This window comes from Paramormyrops kingsleyae, chromosome 19, assembly GCF_048594095.1.
Source record: "Paramormyrops kingsleyae isolate MSU_618 chromosome 19, PKINGS_0.4, whole genome shotgun sequence".
NCBI lineage: Eukaryota > Metazoa > Chordata > Actinopteri > Osteoglossiformes > Mormyridae > Paramormyrops > Paramormyrops kingsleyae.
This window is the reverse complement of record NC_132815.1, coordinates 26,404,160-26,425,615: the sequence shown is the minus strand read 5'-3', so window position 1 is coordinate 26,425,615 and position 21,456 is coordinate 26,404,160. Positions and strand designations below refer to the sequence as shown.

Here is a 21,456-nt window from a genome sequence, read left to right as displayed (position 1 = left end):
AATAGCAAATTGAAAATATGTATCCCGTGGGATGAGGGTAAACCGTAGTCCTTCATGGACAGACATAAGAGCCACAAATAGTAGGGATGGGATATTTTTCGTATTTTATTCAATTGCAATTTTGGCTTCCAACAATTTTCAAAGCAAAATAACTGAGATTAAATGATTATTGCATTTTCTTTCGCAATGACACTCCCATCTTGTCTTCTGTTATAAATGCAGCGCACCCCTTTCCAGCCCCCTTTTTTTTGTTACTCAGTTTATATTTAGAGTTCATCCACCGTTAAAAAGACTATATATTTTTTTAAAGGTTCCATAAATGCATGATATTTCTAAAGTGAATGAGTGATTGTGTTAAATAATCAAGATTTCAATATTGACCAAAATAACTGTTATTATGATTTTTGGCACAATCAAGCAGCTATAAGAAAAAGTAGTATTTCAGTATTTATTTGTCTTTCAATTTCTTTCCAGTAGTAGTTGCAGTGCATGTGAACACTGTTTTAATAAGACTTTCTGAGTACAGCCCAGCTTGGGGAAATACACACCATTTTAAGCTTCTAACATGTACAATCAAAATAACACAAGTGAGATGGAAAAGGCAGGCAGTGAAAAGGCCACTCTGCTGCATGGGACACCAAGAGAGATGCTCAGGCCCGGTCCGTGCAGGACGTGACCACCAGCTCCGGAAAGCCCGTGCGGTCGTCCATCTCCCGGCTGAACTGCAGGTCAGCTGCCTCGCCCAGGATGATCTCTGCCGTGGTGAAGACCTGCAGGTCCCCCAGCACGTGGCCGCCCACAGTGGCTCCTGTTCTGTCTGCCAGGCAGATATGCAGGTGGGCCTCCTTGTTCAGAGTGCCGACCAGAGAGACGATCTCGAAGGGACCCTCCAGGTGAATCACCTGAATGCACAACAAAATGAGCTTGGTGTTTATTCCCTTATTTATTATTGAAAGGGCTACAATTTATCGAAATGTGAGGCAATGAAAAGGTTTCTATCAAAATATTTTAATTTAAATAAAAATGTAATTGAAATTAAATTTAAATTAAATTGCTCTTGTGATGGAATTTTTGTGGAAATGTTCGAAATACGAGACAATTTTGACTTTTGCTCCTAAGCTTTTAGGATCCAGGGTGCAGCGAACCACCAAAACATGTAACGGAACATTTTCATTGAGCAACTATTATTATTATTTATTCACAACAAAGGCAAGAAATATAATGCTAATTCAAGCAGTGACATCACTGCTGAAGACTAATCAGGCTAAACAATAGTTTGTTTTATTCACACAAAAACCAGACGTTTTTGTCCACACACAGACCTAGTGGTAAATCTAAACCCTAACAGCAGGGTAGATTTCAGAAAGGCTTGACCTTGCTACCTAGCAACTGCATGACAACGCTTCCATTTTTCTACTTGCCATTCATGCCTCTTGGGTCCCAATATTAAATCATGTTTTACTGGTCGCTGAATACTTTGAATCATACAAGGCTGCCAAGTTCTTTCACAGTAATGCGGTTTTTGTTGGACAGCTGAAGAAAAGGAAATACTGAACCACATTAAAATTAATAAAACCCTAAGGTACGAGTGGAACCAAAAGTAGCTGCTAACAGTGGCTAGAATAATTTCCAAAATCTCTAACAAGAAAGGCCGCCCAACACAAATAAATAAGAAGGGAAGACACAAAGCTTGCAGGCAATAGCAGAGGCTATAAAAGAGTCTAAGCCAGAGCATAAGACACAAGCGGTTTCTCAGGTTTATTGCTATTTTCTAGAAGTTTCTAGGTCAGTCTGGTGATCTGTGTCTTGCATCAATGACTAAGAAAGAATACGTCTTAGCAACAGCGATACCAACATCAACAAAATGGCCAACATCATTGATGGAAAACCTCAGTGTGGACTCTTGTGCCAGATTGTCCTGGCTGTACCTCATTGCTGTTCCTTATACTGGCATTTGCCAAACGGAGCGTCGCCTTGGTAACACTGCCCACACATGTAAGGATGAACGGGGCCTTCATCCTCCTCTCCTCCACAAATGAGACCAAGGAGCTGAGGATCTCCTGCCCTGGGCCTAGACGTAAGGCATGGATGCTGAGCGCGGAGGGCCCAGAAGCCTGTGCGTGATGATGGAGGGAAGGAGGCAGGAAGAAATGGAGTGAATAGGATGGAAAGAAGACAAAGAACAAATGTTATAGGTCAAGGTGGTGATCAGCAGCCTATAATAATAGTGCTTGTTTTGGGAACAAACATTATTTTAACAGATCTTGCTATTAATAATTGTTATAATTCATCTGTCTTCTGACTGCCTACCCTGGTCAGGGTCCGGGGAGCCTAGACAGGATGCCAGTCCATCACAGGGCACATACATACGCACACGCTATTCTAAATACTGCATGATAGTGATGGCACGATTGAGCCCTGCAATGGACTGGGCATTCCAGGGTATGACCCGGCCCTGGATTAAAAGATAGTTAAAAGATACATGGCTGGATGGATAAAAATGAAGCAATCATTCATCAGTTAACCCCGAGCAAAAGCTCCCTTAAATACATCTTGAAACAATGAATTCCATTGTATTATTCAATAGTACTTAATAGTCAAATTCAATCATACAGGTTATGTGTAGCTGACAGAAACACAGTCGCTCTGAGCCACATGCTCTGGATGAGAATGAGGGGGAGGAAGATTTTTATAGCATGGTGTTATGAACTAGTCACTACCCAGCATTTTCCTTATATGAGAGTTTAGGCCGTACCTCTATTTAACTGTCCGCAGTGGATGTCATTTGCAAAATTATTTTTAAAATAGCCTCCTAATACTGTGCACCGTTTCACCGCATGAGCACATTTGCATCATGCTGGTAAATCCACCCCTAGTGTTTCGGAGCTGACTCACATCATGCACGAATCATATTTACCCATGTTTAAGTATAAAAACTTTTAGATGTGTATATTTAAAGCAGTGCATTGTGCGATTGCAGCAATAAGGTATCTTGCTCGAGGAGAAGCCTTTAATTCTTAGCATGTAAAATAAAGTCGCAACTCTAATGCTACACAGATACGTGAGGAGACCACACAGCACAGTAATCAGAGTAATCAGAGAACGCTTGGAACATCCTGAGATGAATCAAATGCAGAAACAATTCCTTTCTCATTTGTGTTTGTGTGGCAGAGGGTTACCCATTCTCTTGAAGGTCCTCTCTCCCTTTCTGCTGCTCTTTAATCTCTCAATGGCACTCTCCTGCCCCCCTCCCCGACTGAACCCTTTATAACCCTTACATTTACAAACATTCACAGAAAAGGCCTGGTCTGGCCTGTGCCAGTTGACAGCTGTGGCATTGATTGGCCGCTGCGGTCAAAGCCCCACCTCTCAAAGCAGCTGGCTAAGCTGACGGCCGCCTCCAGCTCCCCGGCACAGCAATTGTTCCCAGTCTCCCCCCCCCCCTTTTCTTGACGAGTTATTAGGCCCTGGAAGTCCATTAATCACGGTTCATGTGCTGCATGGAGGCCGGCTATGCAGAGGACGAGCAGGGACGGCACGCTCAACGCTCTGAGTGAAAGCAGACACCAGCCCATTCAGGCTACTAACAAGATCATTACTGCTAACTAAACAGGAGGCCGACCCCACGACCTGCTACGGACTCCCAGAGGGTCCCCTGGGTGAATGTGCCGCCCCAGCCGCATTTGCACCCCTGGCGCTTTGCCGCGGCTCCCTCCCAGCAAACGGCAACTAACCCCAGTGATATAGAGGCAGACCCCTGCACCAATCAATAACCAAGGCCCGGGGGTGGGGTGGAGGGGCTTCAGTTGAACAGATTATCTTCTGTTCATTGTTGTGGGACCACCTGCATCTCTCAATACAAGACGGGCTCAGTTGTCCCCCTTACACTCTATAAGTCCACCTTTCCAGGAAGAACACAAATGCACAGACATATACAGTCGCTCCCAGGTGCCCTCACAAGTCCTTTGTTTCCATTCTGTTTGGCATGATGCCACGTGGCTGTGATAGGACCACACTGTGTTTGCCGCTTGTCTTTTAAATGCATGCTGCAGTTTGTTGCCTCTCAATCTTTCCCTGCTGTTTACCCTGAACTTGAAACCCCTTCTTCTGTTTACTAACACTAGAGGAGAGAGAGATCAGGCAAACAAAATGTTTCAGGAAATGACAAAAGTACACTCACAGCATAGTAATTAAGAGTAGCAGTTTCCACATTATTGGTTTAGTGAAAAATCCAATAAAACACATTAGTTATTCCTTTCATTATTCCTTAATATTTTATGGGCAACCTTTTGAAAATGAACTGGAAATTACAGTTTAGAGAAGTTTAAATTATGACCACAATCCACTATTCTGAATAGATTACAGTGTCTTTTTTACATTTTCATCTGTACATGTCTATGCTACAACCACAGACATGGGACAACAATAAATAATGCAAAGGATGGATGCTAACATGGCTAACACAGGGTACTTAAGCAATGAGCCTTAATTATTCAAGATGAGATCATGATAATGACAAGATATTTATGAAGAACAAAGACTATCAACGAAAACATTCAAAGTCAGACAGGCTACTGGTGTGAAGAAATGTGAATAATGTGCCTGAGTTTTTATTCCTGCCCTCAGTCCATCTGCAAAATCATTTTCATAGACCATTTATGGCACATTTATAGTATTTCTCACATTGACACCATGTTTACAGTACATGTAGTTCATTAATAGCAGAAAACAATTATCAGAATACTAGGTAATTATTACAGTTCAAACATGGCCAGACATATTTTATCATTTCTTGTGTTGGTGTTTCTGCCATCAGCCCAGCATCTCAGATAGCCAGTCCAGCCCTGCTTACTTCAAGTAAGTGAAACTGGGCTTAAAGAGTCCAGTTAGCTTTAGCAAAATTATCTGCTACTAGTTGTAAGGTATTTATATTAAATATCAATGCTGCTGTCTGTCATTCCCTGCAGGGTGCAGCCTCCCTCCCCCCACCCCCCGTTGCCCTGTACTGCTTGGGACAGGCTCCAGACCCCCCGACCCCGACCAGGACTGGATCTGTCAGTATAACTGTAAGCTCCTCCTAGTGCACCACATGCAAAGTAGAAATTACATATAGTTAAGGATTATACGTACGCGGTCAGTATTATTGTCAATTAAAATAAAACACAGTAAAATTCCTGAAAAGAGAATGAGTTCTGAATATTAGCATTGGCTAAAGACAAAACATGGCAATTATGGATATATATTACTAGGTGGGACTTTTTGTGTTAAATTCATATGAGACAATTGTTCATGTTATTAAAGTAATTTCCTCCTTTTCTTATAATAAATGTACTATAAATGTATTAATACACCACTGGACCTCAACTAGGGCAAGCAGTTAAAAGATTAATGGACATATTAATTTAGTGCATAAGGGATCCATCTAGGGAGCTTGGAGCCTGTCCCATACTCCCACACAGCATAGACTGGGATCAGGGCTGTGCCTAGAAATTTTGGGCCCCCTTATAAAATGCCAGGATATTCATTCCCCTGCAATGCCCCTGTCTGGGGAAGACCCCGAAAACAGGCACAGGGCACACTACGGGCGCACTACAGGCACACTAAGGATACACTACATGCACAGGGGCACACTAAGGGCACACTACGGGCACACTACGGACGCATTACGGGCACACTAAGGATACACTACATGCACAGGGGCACACTACGGACGCATTACGGGCACACTAAGGGCACACTACGGGCGCACTACAGGCACACTAAGGACACACTACATGCACAGGGGCACACTACGGACGCATTACGGGCACACTAAGGGCACACTACGGACGCACTACGGGCACACTACGGACGCATTACGGGCACACTAAGGGCACACTACGGACGCACTATGGGCACACTACGGGCACACTAAGGGCACACTACGGAAGAAACCCAAGGAACACAGGGAGAACATGCAAACCGCACAAAGACCCGGCCTTGTACTCATGAATGCGACAAAATGTCTTAATTTGTCTTTATTCATCAGATTTGAACTTCTGCCCTTTTTCCATGAATTGTAGATTGCACATAAACACAAAGCACAGGCACTTAAAATTGCTAAGTATTTTATATGGTTTATAACATTATGATCACGTAATTGATCACGAAATTGCGGGTGTATGCTTGATAAAAAAAGTGTTTTGCATAATTCATCATCCAATTAAGCAGTGAGAATTTAAGGAAATTAACAATAATTTAGTCCACCAGGGATTTCTTCAGGGCTGTAACTGATTTTAATGATCTAATTTTCCATTATTAATTAACAATCCTCCTTCATCTTTAATTAGCCTTCAGAGTGCCCTTTTGTCATTCTGACTCACTCTCATGCTCATCTCAAAGGAACATAACTGCCAGCATGCATTTGAAATCGATTTTAGCTTAACTATAATTAGTCTCATTGATGGCACTAGGAGGGAATTTGTATAAACACAAATCCTTTGCTCTTATCACAAATGATACTGTATCAGTCAATAAATGCTAAAAACATTTACATTGAGGAGGCCATTTTCTAGTTGGGGTGCAGTTTTAGCGATGTTGAAATGTCATTTCCAGAATACCGGAAGTAGTACCATTGTTGTTACTAGTACATTATTGCCATTGGTGATTTAACAAGTGATCCAAGTTGGTGTCTCTGAATCACTGTGTGATGCCCATTTTGATCTAGCATCCCATCCCATGATCTGGCATCCCATGCCTGTGCACTGTGCACTGTGGAGTCTTGGCTAGACCCAGGGTTTCCCAGTTCCAATCCTGATGGACCAGAATCTGACACCTTTGCAGATTTCCCTGTTCAAATCTACTAAACCTGCTAATTAGCCCATTAAGGTGTGCTTGTGCAAGGAAATCTGCAAAATGTGTTGGGTTCTGGACCAGAATTGGGGAATCCTTCTATAGGCCTACTGTACTGTGATCAGATACATAGTTATGGAAGAAGGATGGAGATGATTTACAAAGTGAAAGCATAGCCAAGAAGCATGTTTTTGTAATAATTTTGGGAGTTCCTGTAATGAAAAAGTTCAGACCAAGCAGGTTTAATGGCTACCAACAAGAAATTACAAATGCCAAAATATAATCTAAGAATCAACATCAGAACGCAAGGCAAGTTTATAAGTTAATCCAAAACAATATAAATACCATGTCTAAATCACATTCAGAAAACAAGGTCAGAAACAAGAGTTCAGAAGCCACCAGAAAACAATAAGAAGCCCGTCGATTAGCAGGCTCGATATTTCACGAAGATTTAACTTCAGATAAGGCCATATATTGCACTTGGTTTAAGTGCATATGTGTAACAGGTGTGGCTAAAATTCAGGAGAGGTGGGGCATGGTCTAATTGGGTGTGGCAGCAGGAAGTGTTGACTGGAGGCCCGTGTGACTGTCAGTCGAATGAAAGTTTTACTCAGGATTGCAAAGCAAAAAGTTTGAAGCTCCTTTATGATGACATCAATTATGTAAATGTTATCCAAGTGAATTCATTTCAATGGACCTTGGCTGGCAGAATATGTATTTCAAGTTGGCTAGACTTGAAGATTCTTATTCAAAGGCTTATGCTGAATCTTAAATAATCCACTTGAAGCGAAGACATTTTAATTAAACATTTTCCGGTTTGCTGATTGAGTGTCAGTTGATAGAATCAATTGGAATCCGACTAAGAGTTAAAGATAGCTAATCTGAATTGAGAATGTTTCAGGGATCTTAGACACAGCAGTACACGGAGGCACACTTTGTACTCCACTGAACTGGGTCGATACCTACATATTCATTTGAGAAACTGGGTCATTATCTACTTATTTATTCATAGAAACTAAATCTGCAGAGGCTCCACAGAAAGGCTTGCAGATAAGAGTTCTCTCCTCGGTCCATGTAGGCGTAATGTCTGAGGCCTGGGGCTCCTCATTCCTACACTGGCTGATTATCTTACTCCCCCACTGCTAGGAAATATAAGTAACTATGCTTCTTTAACCATCTGACCGGAAATCAGCCTCAGCCAAGGTGTATGAGCAGTGTGTTTATGAAAAGCCAGATCAGGTTCCAGTCTGTAAGCCGGACCCTAAGCATGACACAGATGGCGGGGAGGAGCAAATATGAAAAAAAGGAAGCAAAACACATCACATTTGGGACATACAGAGCAAAACACAATCAAGTCAGATCACACAAAGGGTGCCATCTGAGGATGTGGTTGGGCATTACGATCTGGGCACATTTTTCATGAGCAAAAATATTATGGTCACTTTCATATGAAGCAAATAATGTCCACTATCTTAAAACAATGGCATATGTCTAGGTTTGGGATGTATTAGATGGTAAGCTAACATGTTGAATGCAGAAAAAACTGGCAGGAGTAATGTTGAGTGAGTTTGATAAGGGCCACATTGTTATGGCTAGATGACTGGGTCAGAGCATCTCTGGAATGGCAAGGCTTGTGGGGAGCTCACAGTCAGCCATGGTGAGTACCTACTGAGAGCAGTCTGAGGAGGGATAAACCGCGAACCACTGACAGTGTTGGGTGGCCAAGACTCATCGATGCAGGATGAATGAAGGCTCTCCTGTCTGGTACAAACCAACAGAAGGGCTACTGTAGCACAGATGGCAGATCATTTTGGTGATGGTCATGGGAGTGATGTGTTACGATGGCCAGTGCATTGAGCCCTGCTGTGTATGGGGCTATGAGAATGGCTCATCAGTGAATACTTTTATTTGTTGGTGTACTTATTAAAAATATGGCATGGGTAAAGTGAACAAATATATTCAGCATGTGAATTCCCCCTCCCCTTGGACTAAATAAAGTTTATAAAAAGCTGGCATTGTGTATCTGTGATTTCAATTATATCCCCAGTTGGAGAATGTGGTAAAATATTCCACCTTCTGCCCAAAACTCTAGGGAAGCCCTCGCGTCTTTTTTGCCAGGGTCAGGAGTGATTCTAGGATTTGGCCCTTAAGGGGGCTTAGCCCCTGAAGAAACACCCTCCCCCCATGATTAATTTGCTGAGAAGAGAGGGTTCCCCACAGTAAAGTTTGCAACAATAAAGTTTGCCAACGAGTTCAGTATAAGGAGTCACAGTCACAGAGTAGTCAACTGGTTACCTGGAACATAATCTTGGTCTGGATTAGTACTTTCTGAACCTAAACTTTCCACCTCTGTAAATAAAGGTCAGAAAGAAAGGTAAAACACATCAGTTATGGCTAATTAATTAAGAAGTCAGTTGGAACAAACCCAGATGCTCTGTGGCATCCTGAGATCAGCACTGAGACCATGGATGTAATGCTAGTTTAATGGGCGACTTTGACACGTGTCCAACCTCTCAAGGCAGCTGATCTCTGGATGGCACTCTACCGACCTCTGGCGGTGAATAAGTACAGCTCTTCAAGTTTCAGGCAAATTCAGACGGTACTATTAAAATGCATCATCTGTTTTTTCCAATTGCTTATCCAGGTTAGGGTCGCGGAGCAAAAATGAGAAAAATACCTCAGTTAAAATCAAGTAAGATTCAAATGCCTTTTTAAAGCTAATATAAAACGGTGAAACAACACAAAATACTCTGCCCTCTAATTCTGTTTGTCATAGAATGATTAGATGCTTCAGTCATATTCAAACTTTACAACTGAAATGTAGATTAAGATGAATGGAATCTTTTTATAGCATAGACTAGTATTTTATTGTGAGACTGTGAAATTAAAATCAGACACATCACCCTGCATTATTAATATGTGTCAAACACTGATCATAAAATTAGGCACAAAAGCACTTTTAAATTTCTGCAAGAAAACACATCTCTTATTTCTTCATAATACAAGCATTTTTAAGTGAGAAATCATCCTAGAAAACATGCAATTTACTTACCATAATGTACGAATTATATTGGCCTACACAATGTTTTCTGTGTGATCCTTAATGGGTTTATCTGTAGTTAAAAATAAACCACCGGTCTAAAGGTTGACTTTCCCTATCTCTGACGGCTGAATTGCACAACTTTGAATATGAATTCAGTGTGTGTGCTGTTCATTACAGGGAAGGTATTCATGGCAAAATGCTCTCCCACATAAGGTGTGATCATCACTTTCAGAGTCCTGCTACTGCATGTACAGGAGGTGTGAGGTGAATGAGGTCCCTTGATCACTCATTATGGCCACATAAAGCATTATGGTACTTATGGTCTGGCTGCTCTTGAGGGGTGGCTAGGCAACCATATGTGAAGAAGAGAATAGAAATACTTCATTCATCCTCTTGGGGAAACTGTTCTTCTACTTACCCCATCTCCAAGAAACACACAGAAAAAAGTGAGACCAAGTTCGGGGTCCAGCACCTCTAGAGCTGGGGGGTTAAGGGCCTTTATCAACCCCCCAGCTACTGCATCAGACTGCCAACCATGGGATTCAAACTGGCAACCTTCCAAAAATAGACACCGGACGCTACATCACTGATCCACACACTGTCTCTGATCTGAATTGACTAGCTCAAGGCACAAACCTAGAACCTTCTGCACAAACATACACAGAACCGATAGAACCACACATCATTAAGCTTGGTGGTGATGCTCACACAAACTTCCTGATAATGTGAAACAGCAGGAGGCATCTGACAGAGGATTCCTTGATACCAAAAAAGCAGACTGTGATTTTTGTGACGAATAGCCAATCTGACTCCTCCTCTTCTGTATTTTCTGTAAAGAGTTAGAAGACGATCAGGGAAAATTTCAGACCCAGGGAACTAGATCCCTGGTTTGGGGTCTTCAAAGACATCCTGAGACACAGTGAAAACCTCCCTGTAGATGACCAGACAAGAGCCGCACCCTGGAGAACATGCATTCTCACTCATTTTTACTTTTGATAGTAACATGCAGGAGATATGGGCCTGGTCCATAAAGACGATCTTCTTTAAATGCCACCGAGAATCCTTAAGACGTCTGATGGCTCCAGCTTCAGCAGTCAGCCAGGGAACTCTCTATATTTTATAACCTAGTCAGTACACACTGAGCTGGGCTATGGTGCTTAGGCCTCAAGCAGCTGCCAAATAGCCTTCAACCTTGACTTGTGTTCCAGTTCTGCAGAAGTGGGGTGATGTGCGGCTCTGCACCTCTGTCCAGAAAGTCACTGTTTTGAGTCCTATGGCTGTCAGAGTGGTCATAACACTGTTGGGCCCTTAAGAAACATCTTTAGTTCTAATAACTGCTCCATGGATGCTGGAAAAATAGCTCCCAGACTTCATTTACTCACCTGGATGCATTTTTGTTTCATAGGAGAGCCAGATGGGAAATGCCAAAATTAATGTAATTGCCCTCATACAATGGTAAATAAACTATCATCATGTTTTGAACAATGGCTTCGTATAAAAATCTGTGTTGTGCTGCCATCTAGTGGACATATTTCCCATATTTCACCCCCCCCCATAGAACCCTTTGGAAATCATAGGGAAGGTTATGAATTAAGAGGAAAGATGCTGTTTCGGCTAAAGTAAAATGAAATTAAGTCTTAATTTCTTGATTTTTTTAATTAAAAGTGAATATCACTTGACTATAACTTTTTGATTAGAACCTGCTACTGTGTGTATTTTATATTTTACTGTATTATATTGATTACATTTCAAGATATCATCACTGTAATACATTTTATCTAATTACATTGCCTTTTTGCTCTGTCCCTTCTTTAGCATTTACACAGCTATATCATTGTACCCAAGCTCAGGCAGACCATGACAAATTTGAATTGATTTCCATAATTTGTAAGAATGTTTTACCAGCTTGGGGGGTTCAGGTCCAAGATTCTTTATTAACCAAAAAACGACAGGGAGGGGCTACATTAAGCTGGGCTTCCTGGTTCTCGGATGGATCGCAGTGTCTGACGGAAGCAGAGGTCCCAGTTTGCTGTCTTCTCCCCCACCTGGCATCATTGCCGAGGGCCTGAAAGCAGCTGCAGTTGGGCGGCTGCATTAATGGACATTTGGATTGATGGATGAAGGTGACAGCAAGTCATCTTTTCCATTTTTTTTTATTGCTTCTCAGAAAATATTGTAATTTGAAAATCAAGTCAATTAAGATTTGAGAGCCATTTTATACTTTAAGATACATCATTATTTTACATGATTAAACTCTACTTTTAATCAAATATAGGTTTATTTAATCAAATCAGCACAAGAATTTAAGAATTATAGTTATTAATTATGATTTTCATTATTGTTGCTTCCGTGTAAGATGGATATACAGTCCGGTATTTATTTATGGGCTAAAACCGGATGGGCTAAAATCTTTTACCCCATTCTGATCCATCCAGCTTCTTCGCACTTTTGGCTGCTGCCTAAATGGCACTGCAACGGATGCCCACTGTTCACCTTGTGGGTGGTGAGACCACAAGATGGCTCCACACTTCAGACTGACTCCAGCCAAGTTACATCGGCAGCCCGCTCACCATGTATTCTCCAGCAGACTCCATCCCCAGGTCTGCCTCCAGGGTTGACTTCCAGTAAACTGGTGCTCCGGTTTTAATCGGTATTTTTCATGGGGTGTTTTGTTGGATTGTAGTTTGTCTGGCTTCTCCTCACTGACCTGTTTGCCAAGGGAGGTCCCTACCGGGAGCTCAGGCTCCAGATGACAGCACTCTGGGGATCACTGAGGCATGCAAACCACTCCAGGACTCTGGAGTCACTGTACTGTTACAAGTATGTCCTACTGGGAGGGGGTTTCAGGGCAAATCCAGGACACCCTGGAGGAACAGAATTTCCCAGCTGGCTTGGGAATGTCTGGGGATCCCACAAAACAAAGTGGAGCCTGAGCCCTGCCAGCGAGACCCTCACCAGGAGCAGTGGTACGAAGATGATTATGATCTGAAAATTCACAACCAGCACCAAAAACCTGCCAAGGTGAAATAGTCCCATCACCTCTGAATAGTCAAGCATGCAATGCATACCAGGTCCCTGCCCAGGTCACGGTGTGATACCTCTCCCTGGATACTAGATGGCACTGTGGTAAAAGACATGAAGGCGAACTCAGCAAGAAGTGTGAAGTGCCAAGTTCTGCCTCTTGCTTTTAAGGTAAATATTACACCTGTCTTACTAAAGGAAATATGACTGCACATGCATTGACTGTAATGCCAATATGTACAAGTCTTCTGAAATCTGTATGTGTCCCTAATAAACCATGATATACGATGGGGAAACGCTATGCGGAAAGCCTCTATGTAACAGAATAGCTTCAAAGTGCTGCTCAAGTGAAATGTTAAGTGTATCCATCTCCATAGCACAGAAGTACCCACACGGACAAAAAGCTGGCTTCTATTCTTCACTGTCTCGGGCTTGAGTCCATCGCTGCCCCCCCTTGCAGTGATGGGAGCTACCAGTGGAGCTAATGGCTGCATAAGCAGATGGTGAGCCAGACCAGACCTGGCTGCTATCGCAAGCACATCGCCTTTAAGTCGGGGACCTTTATCACACACATTCCAGAGCCGCCCCACGCAAAAGGACTTTTATCCGCCACCAAATGTCAGTCCAGTCTGCGCCTTTCATCTTCAAAGAGACACGTTGTGTAGCCTGCGGATGATGTACCCTGCATTAGTATAACCTTGGAAGGATAACAAGGTCATATTCCCTCCCCAGCATACCAATATAAAACAGAATAATACTGAAGGCAGTGATGTATGTTATTGGTTTATGTAATGTATAAGCCCTCTGAGTCTTTTATATTCACTTGTATGTATGTTATATATATATATTATATATATTTTATATACACTGCTAAAAAAAAAATTAAAGGAACACTTTGAAAACACATCAGATCTCAATGGGGAAAAAATCATGCTGGATATCCATACTGATATGGACTGGGTCATGTGTAAGGAACAAAAGGATGCCACAACATTGGATGGAAATGAAAATTATCAACCATGGCTGAAGTCACCCCAAAAATCAAAGTGAAAAATTGATGCAGCAGGCCATTTTGCCAAAATTTCATTGCAGCAACACAAAATCGTACCCAGTAGTTTGTATGGCCCCCACGTGCTTGTATGCATGCCTGACAATGTCAGGGCATCCTCCTAATGAGACGACGGATGGTGTCCTGGGGGATCTCGCAAATCTGGACCAGGGCATCACTGAGCTCCTGGACAGTCTGAGGTACAACCTGGTGGAGTTGGATGGACTGAAACATAATGTCCCAGAGGTGTTCTGTTGGATTTAGGTCAGGCGTACGTGGGGGCCAGTCAATGGTATCAATTCCTTCATCTTCCAGGAACTGCCTGCATACTGTACCAGCGTAGGGTCTGACAATGGGTCCAAGGATTTCATCCTGATACCTAATGGCAGTCAAGGTGCCATTGTCTAGAGGTCTGTGCGTCCCTCCATGGATATGCCTCCCCAGACCATCACTGACCCACCACCAAACCAGTCATGCTGAACAGGCAGCATAACATTCTCCATGGCTTCTCCAGACCCTTTCACATCTGTCACATGTGCTCAGGGTGAACCTGCTCTCATCTGTGAAAAGCACAGGGCACCAGTGGCGGATCTGCCAATTCTGGTATTCTATGGCAAATGCCAATCGAGCTCCACGGTGCCAGGCAGTGAGCACATTACAGGACGTCAGGCCCTCAAATGTACAGATACCGGTCCTGCTGATGGGTTAAGGACCTTCTACAGCCCTATCCAGCTCTCCTAGAGTAACTGCCTGTCTCCTGGAATCTCCTCCATGCACTTGAGACTGTGCTGGGAGACACAGCAAACCTTCTGGCAATTGGCATGTATTGAAGCGCCATCCTGGAGGAGTTGGACTGTGCTGTGCAACCTCTGTAGGGTGTAGGTATCACCTCATGCTACCAGTAGTGACACTGACTGTAGCCAAATGTAAAACTAGTGAAAAAACAGTCAGAAAAGATGAGGAGGGAAAAATGTCAGTGGCCTCCACCTGTTAAACCATTCCTGTTTTGGGGGTTGTCTCATTGCTGCCCCTCTAGTGCACCTGTTGTTAATTTCATTAACACCAAAGCAGCAGAAGCTGATTAACAACCCCCTCTGCTACTTAATTGACCACGTCAATATTTCAGAAGTTTAATTGACTTGAAGCTATATTCTGATGAAAAAGTGTTCCTTTAATTTTTTTGAGCAGCGTATATTAACTCATATGTTCATATATGTTTCTATATAAAAAAACATCATATCTGTGTGTACAAACACACACACACACACACACAGTACTGTGTAGAGGCCAGTCAAAGAAAATAATATTTCAATGATCTTTAAATTATCTTAAGTGTCAGCCATTTCAAATCCTCTCCAAAAAAAAAGGATTTACAGCAACCATTTAATACGCTCATGTATTGTTTTGCTGCGATGGGCTGGCCCCCCTTCCTGGGTTGTTCCCCGCCTTGAGCCCATAGCTTCTGGGATAGGCGCCGGACCCCCCGCAACCCAGAAGGATAAGCAGGTTGGAAAATGGATGGATGGATGTATTGTTTTGACTGAACCACCACCCCATCTTGTTTGGCTAATCAATACGTCATAGACTTTTTAAAAGTTATTAATTAATTAATTAATTAAGTGAGCTGGTTGTGAAATGTAACAAATACATGGAATGGCTGAGGTGCCCCTGAGGAGAGGTTTGGGAACTGAAGGGTTGTTCATCTACCCATCCAACAAGACAGCAATGATTTTTTTAGAGACCAGAAGAAATGTCTGTTTATTCTTTACTGTTACAGTTAATTAGCATATGCTCTAATGTTAACTTCTGTTTTTTTCTGAGCAAATATATATGTACTACCCAGATAAATAGCTTTAAACATTTCCTCTGCATATGACTTTTGCACAGTACTGTATAAACAGGTCTATTGCAGCTGATTGTCACTATTCACCGATTGGCCATAACATTAAAACTACCAGCCTAATATTGAACATGGCCCTCTTGTGACATGTGGTATCTGGCACCAGGACATTAGCAGCAGATTTTTTAAGCCCAGTAATAGGGCTGAACGATTTGGGGAAAATATCGAATCGCGATTTTTCTGACAGACATTGCCATTTGATTTGCGATATAATTTTTTATGTCAAGCTTCAGTTGAATATTCAGTGTGTAGTAAATTTAAAACATATGATGCAGCATTACCACAGAGCATCATATTGCATCTGCTGGCTTGCCTTCAGGATGCACTATGGGACCTTCATGTGCCCATTGTAGGTGCTTTTGCCGGTGTTCAGGGGTCAGTATGGGTGCTCTCACTTGTCTGCGGCTACACAGCCCCATACACAGTAAGCTGTGATGCACTGTGTGCTCTGACACCTTTCAAAGATAGTCAGCATTCAGCAATTTGAGCTGCAGTAGCTCTCCTGTGGGAGTCGGCCCAACAGGCTAGTCTTCGCTCTCCATGCACATTAGTGAGCCTTGGCCACCCATGACCCCATTGCCAGTTCACCAGTTGGCCTTCCTTAGACCACTTTTGGTAGGTACTGACCACTGCATATTGGGAACATCATATGAGACCTACCAATTTGGAGAGGGTCTAGTCATCTAGCCATCACAATTTGGCCCTTGTCAAAGTCGCTCAGATCCATATGCTTGCCCATTTTTCCTGCTTCCAACACATCAACTTCAAGAACTGACTGTTCATTTGTGTAACGTATAATGTATAATGGTACCTTGGACAGGTGCCACTATAACGAGTATTCACTTCACCTGTCAGTGGTCTGATTAGTGTATATCCTTAAGTAGAATGGATGAGTTTACATGTCTAAGCCCCATGAACACAGCAATTTCTTATGACCAAAAGGTAAATTCTGTTTTTGTTTCCCTGCTAGTTTAGTAACATTGCTAAATACTGCTGTCTTTACAGCTTTCCTATAGCAGAAACAGGTCATTAGTCATTACAGTCTTGTATCAGCCCCTTGCAGAATTTTACCATTGATGGCCAATTTCTACCCTAATAGGGGAATAACGAGCCCCAGATTCTCCTTTTCTGTAGGTGTGATTCCTCTCAGCAGGCCAAAGAATGCAAGGGCAACTCCTCACTCCAGCATTCCTGCAGTGCAGTTTCCAGAACCATCCATCTCCCATAACCACATATCCAGCACAGTGTCAGAGTGAGTCACTGGACCCTGTCCCAGGCAGCATAGGGCATGAGTCAGGGGACACCCTGGATGGGATGGCAGCCCATCACAGGGCACATGCCCATTCGTCAGACGTTTTGCCAATTTCGACACACAGATCCATCTAACTGCATACTTTTGGACAGCTTGTGGAAGCTGGGGTATACTGAGGAAAGCCACACACTCCATCAGCAACACAAAGCCATGGGCTACTGCGTCATAATAATTATTTCATAAAGAAATAGATATATAAACAAACAAATTAAAAAAATTTTGATAAAAGTCACCAACCCGGTACTCCGGTTTTGCCCCCACAGTCTAAATACATGCTGAGGTGAATTGGATTTATCAAATTGCCTGTAGGTGTGCATGTGAGTGGATGGTGTGTGAGTGGATGGTGTGCGTGACTGTGCCCTGCCATGGGTTGGCACCCCATCCTGGATTATTCCCTGCCTTGCGCCATAGGCTCTGGACCTTCACAACCCTGAATAAGATAAGTGGGTACAGGAAATGGATAGATGTTTAAAATTTTATTCATGATAAATGTTGTTCAGTGTTAAACATAACAGGAAGGGTATATTGTGCACAAGACTGGAGACCCCTGCTGTTGGGTAATAGAATAACCTCTGAAGGTCACCATGCTCTGTCCATTGGACAGCATGGCAGTGCAAGTCTCTCCATCAGCATACATCATCACTGCCCTCAGTGCCCCAAATCCTAATTAACCAGGATTCCTTATCGTTTCTTTAACAATTTCACCATGAGAGCAACCATCAATAAGATTGTACGGGCATTATGCAATTTAATCTAATTCATTATCACATGTAACTATGTTATTGCTGTTGTACATTGATAATGTAGGACAATTACTAGATATTTTCCGCCAAGGAAGAACAGTCCACTTCAGGGGGAGGCTGCTGTGTCTGCATGGGTATCATAGCTGTCAAGTCTCCCGTTTTGGCCGGGAAACTACCGTATTTTACCCCTCTTTCCCGCCGTCCTCCCGTATTAGTATTTTCCCGTAAATCTCCCATATTATAAGATCATTTAAAAAAAAATTAATCTGCCTCTCCAAACTGAACTGTCAGTAGCCTCGCGAGAACTGCCACCTGCAGTAGTCTGCAGGTCATTTACAACATTAACCAGGTCATAAATGCGGAATTTAAAATGGCAATACTGTGTGCTAAAAACAATGTTACTTTCACCTTCTGTGACGACTTCAACAAGGATACAAATTCTGCAACAAATCTGTATAATAAGTCATTAGTGAATGCCAGAGTGCCACATGAGTGAACATGAGAAATTAAGACAAAATGTGTAATGAAAATAAAATGTAAATGACAAGTGGTTAGTTTAGATTTCTCGTACACCTGTCTTAAAATGTAAGGGATACTGGAGCTTGGTTGGGGTAGTGGGATGGAAATGGTGGGTGCCGGAAAATTTCCCTTATTTTCCAATCCAAAACTTGACAGGTATGATGGGTATGTTTCTTTCTATTGAAACTAAATAACATCTGGAGCAACACATGAACTTAAACTGTATTTTTGTAGTGCAATAATATCGACTTTTCCTGTAGTAATAATAATAATAAAAGTCCATGAATATAGTTCACTTGTTGGAAGCACCAATAAAGAGTTTTAAAGTGTCAATCGAGGCTTATTTTGAACTCGCAGTACGTGAGATGTCCGGTGAAATCTGGGATGTTTGTTATTGGAAATGCTGGGAGTAGCTCGTTGGCAACGGTTGCCTGGCATTGGTGTAGAGCAATGAAGTAGAACCCAATTAAACAGTTTCGGTGGTTACTGATGATATGCAGGTGGCACATGTGAAGTAAACATAGCCTCATGAACGTCATATTTAGCATTCATCTTTTAAAAATGACTGGGTCTAATGTCACTGAAAGGTGCAATCAGTGTTGAGTACAGATTTTGCGTGCAGGTTGCACATTTTCTGAAGAGAGGCGAGCAATGACCCTCGGCTTTGGCAAGGCTCTGCGAATTGGCAGTGTCCCCCTGCGCCCCGTGTGAACCCTCGCTGTCAGTGCATGAAGAAACAGGTGACACCTATTCATTAAGCATTAAGGAACAGCGCCCGGGGAAGCTGGTCCGGGAATCAGCAGACTGTCTCGTGCCGCGTGCTGGAAGCTATTTCCTTATTCTCTCACTGGGGTTTTTTTCTTCCGACACAAAATACTCAATATTAAGTTTAGAATAATTTTATACACTGAATATTTACAAAGACTTTTTGTCTTTAATAAGAAACACAAAAAAGGAAGCAAAAATATCTGTGGGTGTTAAATATATCTTTTAATTGTAATGATATCTTGAAACCCATCGAACACAACTAGATAATGACACAGACTTGAATAAGAAGGAAATAGATTATTTCTATGCAAACTTACGTCACCAAGTGGGCGGTCTGGATCGCACGGATGTCTCTGCAGCGCTGTCCGTTCAGCACCATCGGCGACTCTTTCCTGAAATACACTGAACAAAGAAACATGGCTTTCTTAATCTCTGTGGGAGACCACCAAAATCCAAGCCAACATTTTATACTTTTTTAACTAACTAAATAAAAGTTATAGGCCGAGATTTCGTACGGATGATGCTAATAGTATCAAAGACCAAAATAGTTGGTTCAATGGCATTTCATAAAAAGTATTTTTATAAAAGACGTAGCATAGATATAAATCTACAAAACTAATGCAATATCCGCATTTATGTGCCCAGCATGATAGCCAAAATATAAATTTTAAAAGACAATTAAAGGGGCGGGGGGTTGAATTAGTCAGTTTGCATTTGTGTGACGGGTTTATAACTCATATTTATATATAACTCAATTATTTATATAAGACTATATTAACACTGGTTACCAAATTTACATACAAAAGAAATAACAAATTATGCCTATGCACAGGTGTATGTGCCACGTCCCCCAGCAGTTGTCCTTATGCATAAAGGAAGGGTTTTCGGATTCTCTTTCCAAAACGGCTTTAATGCACCTTTTGTTGCAGAAGCAGAACCAGCTGCCAAGGCTGGATTTTCCCCCCATTTCTATCCAGAGAGACATCTCAAATTGTATTTCTATACTTGCGCATACAATGGAGCTGTTTTGCAGAATTGGAGCGCTTCCTCTAAAGCGGTTGTTTTGAGTAATCTTCCAGCAGTTCGTAGCCGATAATTACCACCGGCTGCTCTACGCCTTCAATGCTCCAAAGGTCAATTAAGGCGGAAAATAGCGGATGGGGGCGGGGACCTAACCAGACACATAAACCAATATCCTGCGCCGTTTGTTTCACCTACTACTCTCTGTTTACCAACTCATTTAATTATGCCAACTGATTTTAACAGCCTGTACACAACTAAATTCGACAGATAAAGTGCACGGTGCACAACGTTTTATTTTACCTGATTCTTTTTACTGCCCCAAAGGCAGGTGTTCAGATTCCCATTCACTGGCAATGGGCCAAAACCCAGATAAGCCAACCCTACACCTTCACAACCCTACATATGGAAAGCAATCTGATGCCAAACACTTTGATTTATCGATGTCTGCTGCAGATCTGTGGTGAAAAGCAGAGGACCACTTTTCCCGTTCAAACACTCTTTTGTTGTACAACACGAGATAATCACAATGCCCTCAGCTCAGGAAGGTTTGATTAAGTACCTCGTTAAAGCAAAGAGAAGCTGAAACATTTGGAAAACATATCTTGTCATTATGTTTGCTTGTTGCTCTTAGAGTATAGACTGGATCAGGCACTGATGTGTCTTTGAAAGCTTGTGGTCTATTGCCAAGATGTTCGAAAAATGAATTGCCTGTGGGATCTGTCAATGTCTCCACTGAAATCTGGCTGCCTGATGCTGAGGGGAATCTATCCAGACAGCGTGGTGACCGCAGGAGCACCAGTTTGCTGTCAGCTCGAATCTGCCAGTTTGCCACGCCGAGTCTCCTTCCCAAGCAGATTGCCTGACTCCCAATGTCCTGAAATGGTCCACGCCCAGCGGGACAGATGGGCCTTTGATAGCTAAGGGCTACTGACAACGAGGCCGTTTACGATATTAATCTTGGAAACATGCTTGGTTATACCCGTCTGAAAGCCCAGAGTTAGAACAAATCCCCTCTTAATACGCCATATTCCCATAAAGAGGGTGAAGCCATCTGTCACACAGTAGGGGAGAGGGGGGCACTGGGGGCCATTGCGCTACCTGGGCTCTGTGTGTAATTACAGGTGTATCTTGAGGAGCCCGGCGATAGAAAGTGAGGCCTTTTGTTCAATCCCCCCCCCCACACACACACACACACACCCCTCTCACAGCCCTGGGTAGGACCATCTGGTCTCCATCTCTGAGCATATT

The 21,456-nt window shown here is 42.5% G+C and overlaps 1 protein-coding gene across 2 annotated transcripts; it reads right to left on the bottom strand.

Annotated features, from left to right (window-relative positions):
* Positions 1–131: 131 nt before the first annotated feature.
* LOC111859254 (bifunctional protein GlmU-like) lies at positions 132–9,981 on the bottom strand. 2 transcript variants are annotated; one of them, XM_023841776.2, is made up of 3 exons: positions 3,180–3,354; positions 1,929–2,114; positions 132–902 (listed from the first exon to the last, which is right to left on the bottom strand). In XM_023841776.2, the coding sequence occupies exons 2-3, from the start codon at positions 2,016–2,018 to the stop codon at positions 651–653; spliced, it is 342 nt and encodes a 113-aa protein (XP_023697544.1). In that variant the 5' UTR covers positions 2,019–2,114; positions 3,180–3,354; the 3' UTR covers positions 132–650. The 2 variants fall into 2 exon arrangements, with proteins under 2 accessions (XP_023697544.1, XP_023697542.1); XM_023841774.2 differs by lacking the exon at positions 3,180–3,354 and adding an exon at positions 9,884–9,981 and having other exon boundaries at positions 133–902.
* Between the last annotated feature and the right edge of the window lie 11,475 nt (positions 9,982–21,456).